General features: G+C 36.8%; 2 protein-coding genes across 4 annotated transcripts in view; both read left to right on the top strand.

Annotated features, from left to right (window-relative positions):
- Positions 1 to 285: 285 nt before the first annotated feature.
- krtcap3 (keratinocyte associated protein 3) lies at positions 286 to 5,984 on the top strand. The gene is made up of 6 exons (XM_014977413.2): positions 286 to 446; positions 1,563 to 1,747; positions 3,310 to 3,369; positions 3,459 to 3,656; positions 4,238 to 4,372; positions 5,263 to 5,984. The coding sequence occupies exons 1-6, from the start codon at positions 434 to 436 to the stop codon at positions 5,332 to 5,334; spliced, it is 663 nt and encodes a 220-aa protein (XP_014832899.1). The 5' UTR covers positions 286 to 433; the 3' UTR covers positions 5,335 to 5,984.
- A 1,378-nt stretch (positions 5,985 to 7,362) lies between these two features.
- Positions 7,363 to 9,051, top strand: part of LOC106910987 (frizzled-3-like) — a 34,827-nt gene continuing 33,138 nt past the window's right edge. Inside the window, exons 1-2 of one of the 3 annotated variants that reach the window (XM_088004373.1) lie at positions 7,363 to 7,549; positions 7,780 to 7,898. The gene's annotated coding sequence lies outside the window, so the exon portion shown is untranslated. The remainder of the gene's footprint in view (positions 7,550 to 7,779; positions 7,899 to 9,051) is intronic. The other 2 variants (XM_014977817.2, XM_014977750.2) reach the window with 2 other exon arrangements.

Genomic DNA, 9,051 nt, shown 5'->3' with positions numbered 1-9,051 from the left:
TTTTCTTCAGCTCAATTTTCCTTTAATAAGCTTGAGTACATACAGCATCTTACCTTTTTGCGGTTTCCCTGTGGACTTTTCAGTTTAAAATAAACACTTTCTTGCTCTTATGTATTATTTAAATTATGTAAGAAACTATTTTGGCTTTTTATTAGCTGAGTCAACACTTCAAAGTTATAATTCTGTATAATGATTTAAATAATATATCAACTTTTGAAAAATATGTTTCGAATATATTCTAATTTCTAATATTTTCTGTAATGTGGAGCACGTGCAGCACGTCGCAGGTAATGCACAGGTAAATTACGTCAACCAGGAAGTGGACAGAGGGACGTCCGTGTGAGACGGAGCGGCTAAAGAAGCTTTTGTTTGAGTCTTTTCTGTGAAAAACAAAACAGTAAAGAGCAGAAAGACTCGAGCCTGCGGCAGAGAAATGTGCAGCTTTGGTGAGTCCTTGTATTCTGGTGGATGTCACGAAATCAGAATCGTGTTTTCAAACAGGGGTCAAGGGCTGCCGTCCACGCTTTGTCTCCACTGCTGTAATTTACAGCAGGCCTCCTAGCACAGGGCGGATTATTTATGAAATGTCTGCATCATTTGCTGGGTAAATAGACGAGAATCTGCCGATAGTCCGTCAAGGCTTTGTGTGCACAGATGTGATTGTTGCAACCTGTGGAATAATGTCCATTAAAGAGTTTCTTCTTGAAAATGATCAAACCTGAAAAACAGAGCAAATAGTCAATGTTTAGCTAATATCAAGTTAGCAATTTATTAGAAGTGAGGTTTTCACTATTTTTAAATGCAAGCCGTGATATTTATTTATACACAGTTATACACACACACTTGGCAGGTTAAGGTTTAAAATAGTGTTTTATTTTTGTTAACATTTTTCTTCTGACTGGAAGTAATTTTAAGGTTCTGGAGCAGCCTGGTTACTTAACAGTTTCAATTGAATCTGTGGAGGAAGATGCAGATTAGGATGATGGCAGTGTTTAGTTTACTCATACATAAATGGACTAAATGCAAGTGGGAACATGGCAAAAGATTAGTCAGCAATTATAAGAAGACTTTGGTTTTGGTACTGCCAAAGGGGAAAAAATGTCAGTTATTAATAGGAAAGAAAAAATAATTTTGAACGTTCCATTTTTAATCAAATGTTTCAAAAGTTGTGTTGTCCTTTCAAAATTAATGTTGTTTCTACATTTTACTATTACTTTTGCTTGCTTCATTTCCATTCAGGAACAAACTTGTTGCAGCAGAGAAATCTTCAATTTTAGGGGTGTGATTAAGTTTTTTACTAAGCGGTGTAACCAATAAGCCCTTTTCAAAACTAGAAAAGTGATGTTTTTAATAATGTGACTACCTAAACAGGCATTTTTTAATTTAAGATGAAACTGGCTACATCCTAAGATATTATTACAGCATAAATTCTCCTTGGACGTCATCTCAAGGCCAAATACAAGATAATAAAAAGACAACTCTTAGATCTAGTTATATGCAATCCAACTTGGTCTTTAAAAACAAACGTAACATCTCTTCAACCCTGTGTTTCTCTCCCCTAGATAAGGACAAAGGGCCGGGGCGGCTGATGAAAAAGGGGCTCGTTCTCATCCTGGTCGGCCATATGAACTTCATCCTGGGAGCCATCGTCCATGGCAGCGTCCTGCGCCACATTTCCAAACCCAGCCAGCACATTAGTACGCAGTACACTGTAGCCAACATCATCTCTGTCACCTCTGGCCTGCTGGTAGGTTACTGCGTCAGATGTTTTGTTTTTAAATCAGCTGAGGAAACTGATGCATGAAAATGATGCAGTTATCAGGAGTTGTGCATGTTGTGTCATGTGTAGCAGGTGTTTGACTAGTTATTGTCATTTAATGGCTTTTTAAACACAATGTTGGCTAAATGTTTGTTCTCAGTCACATCTGAGGACACATGGTGTGTGGCTGGAAACACTATTTATTTTCATTATTTTTATAAACCTTTACCTTTGTGTCGTTTATATCTTTCCTCTTTACTTATCCAGGTCCATCTCTTTGTTACGGCATTTCTCTCCTCTGCTCTTGGTTTTCTCTTCTTTCCAGGGGAATTACACATCAACCACATTTTCCCTAATTGTTTATTGATTTTTTTTCTTCCTGGTTTGATAACGCTGGATGCAGCTATAGATTCATGTTTACATTGTCAGAATTACACAACATGTATTTTTTAAAACCATAAAAATTCTCCAGCTGAACCAGGTACAGAATGCACCTCCATACATTTTATTTACATTCATTAAAACTTATCTTCTAATCATTCAACCTTTGCAATTTGTTTAGCTTTTGTCACTGAGCAAAACCGTGTAATTGATTTTTATTGTTATATTTACAGGGCATTGGAAAAATATTAATACCTTATAGACCTTCACATCTTGTAACGTTACAAACACACACTTCAAAAAGTTTAATTTTTTTTGTGATAACATTTTAAATGTTTTTTTACAAATAAAATCCGGAAATGATGTGTTGTGTGTCTCCATCCAGTCCCAGTGACTCAACAGTTTGTAGAGACAAGTTTTGCTGCAATTACATCTTCAAGTGGTTAAGATTTTGTCTGTGTTTTCACATCCAGATAGTTAAAATCTAGTCCAATTTTCTTTGCAAAATAAGATTGGACAGAGAACATGTGTGAACAACAATCTGCAAATCTTAATTTTATTAGATTTAGGTCTAACGAATGAATCATTTCAGCTGACCAGGAAATATTTGTGTTTGCAGGTTTTGCCTGCCTACTGATTTCTTTTTCTCTTCTGCATTGGAGCAACAACATAAAACACATAAGATATAAATCCTTCTGTCCCAGTTGATGTCGGTCTGTTTGTGCAGTCATACTGCTGTGTGTTTTTCTCTGCCATCAAGACAGAACTTGCCCGTCATAAAGAAGCTGCTTCTTCAGACTGATCAGCTGTCCCTGCAGGGCAGGCCTCATTACCTCCATTTATCAGAAAAGCTGACACTCGTCAGCAATAAGATGGTGTGAACTTTCACTTCTTTTTCTGAAATTTCCTTCAAATTGGATATGAGGGTCATAAATAAAGCCGATAAAACGTATGAGGGTTACGAGCTACAAATTACAAAATATATGTATCGGATTTAGCTTTTGTTGATGGCTTCTGTTTCGATGTTCATCGTTCTGTTCGCTGATTTAATTCACCTTTTTTTTTAATCCAAACATCCAAATTAATAATCCAGTTTCACCACCCGGGGCGAGGATTCCTTGCAATTCCAGAGTCTAATAAAGTCGACTTTGCTCATGTTTGTCTCACAGAGCATTGCCTCTGGGATTATTGCCATTGTGGTTTCAAGGAACCTTCATAAACTTAAGCTGGTAAGAGTTTAACACGTCTCCAGATGCTGAAACACATCATGTTGCGTTTTATTTTCCCACTTTTCATGACGTTTCCTCTGTGTCCTCAGATAATAGGGCTTATGGTGGCGTCCTTCCTGAACGCCCTGCTGTCAGCCGCCTGCAGCGCTGGGCTCCTCCTAGCCATTGGCGTCACCATCGCCCATAACGGAAGCGGCCTGATGATGGGATGCAACGACACAGTGGTGCCCATCAACGCCCGTTCGCCTGTCAGCGCTCAGTGCCCGTTTGATACAACACGAATATATGTGAGTGGAAGCTACAACGCTCGATGCTTTTTATTAAATTATATGTACCATATTTTCCGGACCTACAATTAAAAAAAGAAAGAAAAAACTGGAAACTTACATATATTAGCCGCTGATATCTCCGCCACTCTTGGTTTTCCACAAGGTCGCAGCAGAGGGCTGCTTCCTTATTAAATCTGCTATTAAGGACGCAGCCCCGGCATGATTTCATTCACATACAGATCGATAGCAGCAGCTATATCGATAACTTTCACTTAAAAGCGGCATCATATGAACTTCTTAGTGTTGTTTCTATGATGAGCGGGTATGAGTTTGAAAACATTTGTCCGTCGTGCCTGCTGCTAGCATGTGCTTGTTCTAAATGAAAACTAGCGCTTTCTTCTTTGATTTCCAATTTTGACTTCCAGTGATTCACTTCTTGCTAGAGAGCCCCCTGGTGGTTGAAGAAAAATCCACAGAAAAGCCTCACCTGGCTATAAGCCACATGGCTCGAAGCGTAGAGAAAAAGTAACGCCTTATAGTCCAAAAAATGCGGTATATATTATTTATTATTGCTTTTTCCACTTCCTGCTGTGGCTCAGGACACCACCCTGGCCTTGTGGATCCCCTGTGCCATCCTGTCGGCAGCGGAGGCCGGCCTGTCGGTGTGGTGCTTCGTGGTTGGACTGGCTCTCAGAGGGATCGTGCCGTGTGGGAAGAGCTACATCAAAGAGCAGGTGAGTCTCTGCAGGGCAGACCGGAGCGCTCCAGGCTCTACCTGTGGTCTGGGACTGTCTGCATCTCCCGCTGACTCACAGAGTCAAACTGGTTCTGGTTTGGTTTTATTCAGACACAGAACCTATTCATGTGTTGGATAATCTGTGTTAAATCAGGCAGGAACTGTTCACATACATATTTTTTTTAGCTTTTCTTAGACAAAAAATGAAATTATGCATCACTATAGAAGTATGAAGCAAATTTCAGTTTGTTTAATCTTCTATTAACTTATCATAATAATAATGGGCCTTTTAATATGTCAAGGTGACTCTTCTGTTTTAGGCTATAACTAAATAAATTAATGTAGATTTTAAATATTCATACTTGAGTTTTTCTGTACTATTAGGACATGTTACTTCTCTTTCAGAGTTGTAACATATTTTACAGTTTAACCTGCAATGCTTTGTCCTAATGCATATATAATTATACAAATTTACTGGTAATCTGGTGATTTTTTTTCTGTCCTTTACAGAAGATTAAGATTTTTTTATTTTTACTTTAACACAAAAAAAGTCTTGATGACATTTTTATTATTATTGAGCTGCTAGCACAAAAAAAAAATCTCCAATGCACTTCAGCCACTGAAGTTTGAAATGTTGTGAGATATTTCTGGTCAGTATTTAATTTAATTTATTATCTATTGGTTTTCTCTAAACCATACTGAGGAGCTTTGAGTCCAGTAATTTCCTTATAATAATGATTGTCCATTGTTAAATTTTTATGATGACACATTTTAATTGAACATAAAACTTATGCGATAGTTGTAGATAATGAACATTTCTGTGCTCCATCCGTTTAATTACAGCAGATTTGTTCATATTATCACATTTTCCTTCCTTTTTCATCACAGTTGGAGGAAGAGACTGAAAACTCTCCACAAACTCGTCGCCTTATGGGAAAACATTTCAAGGCTGAAGCATAAAACACTTTATGTCTGTAGAAGTCTGTCCATTTCAAATTGAGGAACTTGCAGGTTATGAAGGTTAATATGTGCTTGGATGTGTGTGCGTAAATGTGACAATGTTTTAAAATGGCCGCCCTAATATTTAGGTTTATTAGAACCTAATATGAAACCAGTGCTTATGAAGACAGTTTTTTTAGTTTGATCTTTATTTCTTAAAAGTAATTATTCAACAGTTTGTTTACCTTTTTTTTAACCACTCCATGAAATCTAACATGTCTTAAAATTTTTAAAATAATTTTAGTTTTTTTTTCTACATTCAGCTTTGATTTCCATTTGATTTCATGCCATAAAATAGTAAACTGCACTTTTTTTCTTTTTTTTACTATTGGCATTAAACAGGAAGGTAAATGAAACATGCAGCATTTGTTAATTAAAATAAAACTGATAATTACCAGTTTTATACTGTAATTGCATTGTTTCAAAAATTGTATTTCAAGGTATGTTGGACATTTTTAACTCCATTTGTTTCATTTTCTACATCGTTTGCCATTATCTATCAATCATAATTTTTTTTTTATAATATAAAAACTGAAAAGAAACATTCAAATATGCTGGTAAATAAATGTATTCTGAACAACATGCATTAAAAAAAAAGTTGAATCCAAAAAGCCGTGTTTGGACTCTGTTCTGTAATGTTGGTCATTGTTAAGTGGGGTCACATTAAAAGGTTAAAACCAGTATGTGGGTCAGCAGCCTGAGCCGGACCCCCCACAACTCTGTGACAGAGAGGATCAAGATCAGATCAGCCATGAAACGGTTAATCTAGGGCCGTGCTTAACTGTGTGGAAGGAAATCATAGCGCAAAACACTAATCCTGAAGCTCTGCAGGACAAATATTGACATAAGTCTTGACTAATGCAGTCACAACAACGAGCCAAGCTGCAGGAAGAAATCATTTTAAGGAGGACTTTAAAGACCTGAGTAAACTATGTGACATTTTATCAAGCAACTTATAACTAGTTACATATTCTTTGCTTTTTTATATTAGTATTTAATCTGTCATATATTTGTCAGTGTCAGGATTTGCTAAGTCTGTTTGAAAACTGACAGCAGCATCTCCAAACAGTTTGTAAATGAAGGATATAGTCATGTTTCCTGGTAGACACTTCCACTGACGCTGGGCTTGATTGGACCAAAACCAGCAGATGACATGGCTCCCCACATCAAACTTCACTTTGCTTTTCCACTCTGATTTCAGATTCCAGCGCTTTGCTTTTGAAATGAAAAGCAAAATTAATATTCATCTGAAAAAAGGACTTTGGACCCACATTAAACAACAGTGCAATCTTTTATCTTCTTGGCTCAGATAACTGGTTACCTTGTCAGTCCAAGAGTGACTTAAGACAAAAAATGCAACATTTATCGTACAAATTGTGGATATTTGTTGTGGCTGGTGAACCTTTGAGTCAAATTGCATTTTCTTCCACATGTTTTCCTTCCACTCAACTTCCTATTTCTTTGCACTCTGAACAGCCAAAGTCTTTAGAGGTGACTATTTGTGGCTTACTCTCTTTGAGGAAGGTTCACTGTCTGCTGACCAATTGTCAATTCATTTTTATTTACCATTGTGTAAGCCACAGCACGACATTTATGTATTAAAATCAATTTTAATAGTCTATTTACAGAAACGTAATTTGTGATTTTTATTAATTTTAAGACATAATTCTCAAAATGGTTCAAGCAGAGGTCAGAAATGTACTAGGCTTCTCTGAATAACATTCATGAGATGAACTGAACTAATGAGATAAATTCATTTTTAAACATATTTCAAGCTGCGAGAAGTGAGAAAAGCTAAATTGTGTCAACCTATGAAGCGCAAAAAAATAAGTGTAAATAAAAAAAATGCAGCACCTTTCAAAGCTCATATCTATGACGCATATTTTGGTTATGATAATGCAGTCCAGTCACGCAGTCAAAACGCCACAACGCGTTAGACTTCATTAGTATTCCATTATAGTCGAGATGAATTTTTAAGCAGCCCACTGTAGGTCTAACACGCCCACATCCACTCACACTGTGAAGTCAATTGGCTCGCCTGCGCGCTCACGCTCAATCCGCGCTCCCGATGACTCGTGGGCAGCGAGCAGCCAGCTGCAGAGCAGAGCGGACCAGCGCTGTACTGCGGTGAACAGAGCCCGGGACCACCCGAACCGCTCGCTGTTCTGCACACAAGGTAAAGCATTTCCTCCTCTAACATTACACCTCCCTCATCTCTGCGCCTCATTTGATTCTGAGCTGTAAAACAGGCGCGCAGACTTGGACAATAAACGCTTTAAAGGGAAAATGTGCGCGAACAGCGCGCTGTTGCTGCGTGGAATACGCTGCGGTGACAAACGGACTGATGTTTTTTTTTTTTTTTTTTTCTGCATGTTACCGTGTGTGGTTGTCGCTGCAACAACGAAGATGCTTCCGTGGACAGAGCGAGGTGAAATGTCTGCGCTCTGAAACCACCCACTTCATTTTTCTCTGACAACCAGAAGGAGCGAACGCTAACGACGCGCCTCACCGTGAACGCTACGCAGGTGTTCACCTAAATTACTAATCAATGTAACAATGTTAATGGCTGCTGGCTGACAGCAGCTGGCGTGCGCGACGTCGTCACGCAGAGCTGAAGAAATGTCCATGTTGCATTAGGATATATTAGTGGAGCATATAAGCTGTAAAGTTTACAATTCAGCCACACGGAAAGTCGCGTAGTGGGTCTGTGTGAAACATCACAGGATCGTTGCTTTTATGGAGTGCAAAAAGTGCCACAATGATGTACACAATTAAAAAAATAATAATAATAATAATATATATATATATATATATATATATATATATATATATATATATATATATATATTGCATGCTGCTATTGTCAGAGTAAATTGGTTATTACTTGATAAGGAAATCCATTCCTAATTGGAGGTTAAAAACTCCAAGTGAATTATGTAATTTCTGGAAATTAATGTAGAATTTAGCCACATTTTTTAATTATATATTTGACTGATTATATTGTTTTAAAAATAAATCAATTTATGAAGTGTTTCAGCACCGTACTCTGAAATAATTATTTTAATAATTACAACTTAATTGTATCGTAGTCATTTGCTGCAGTACATGGCTTGATTTAATATTGTTTTCTATCAGCCTTCTCCTTCAAAATCTGTTGGAGTAACTATTTTTTTTACTCTTTTACATAAAAAAATCCTCCTGGAACGACATTTCTGTTTTTATTATTATTGTGCTCATGATTTGTCCTCATATTGAGCTGAATTCAGATGAAAACTTCCCCTGTTTAAAGGAGTTATTCCTCTCCACTGTTGTCCATGTTTGACCAAAACAAGGAATTACTGCAAAATCAATGACCGATTGATGTGATCGGCTGAACTTTATTTCTATAGATTACTGCCATTTTAAAATGAAGTTTATTGCACTGTATGATTAGTTGTATCACATTTAAAAGTTTGACCGGCATGATCAAAATGATTGTTTTTGTATATAAATTTAATGTTTTGTCATTTTAAATTCAATCTGTTTTGAATTGGCTTTATACAAAAAAAACAAAAAGAACTGAAATCAGACGATAGAACCCTGTTATTTCATTATTTAATTTTAATTAAAGAATTCTAACATTTTAATATTAATATTGCATTAAATTAGATTTTAATTAAGGGACACATAAATTATTGT

Source organism: Poecilia mexicana, unplaced genomic scaffold (genome assembly GCF_051168715.1).
Source record: "Poecilia mexicana isolate PSO_F unplaced genomic scaffold, ASM5116871v1 scaffold_3, whole genome shotgun sequence".
NCBI classification, from domain to species: Eukaryota; Metazoa; Chordata; class Actinopteri; order Cyprinodontiformes; family Poeciliidae; genus Poecilia; species Poecilia mexicana.
This window is presented reverse-complemented; position numbering and strand designations above follow the sequence as displayed.

Coding starts and splice junctions, on each gene's coding strand:
- krtcap3 (XM_014977413.2), top strand. Junction 3,370..3,458: donor ACCTTCATAAACTTAAGCTG/GTAAGAGTTTAA, acceptor CTGTGTCCTCAG/ATAATAGGGCTTATGGTGGC. Junction 3,657..4,237: donor TTGATACAACACGAATATAT/GTGAGTGGAAGC, acceptor GCTGTGGCTCAG/GACACCACCCTGGCCTTGTG.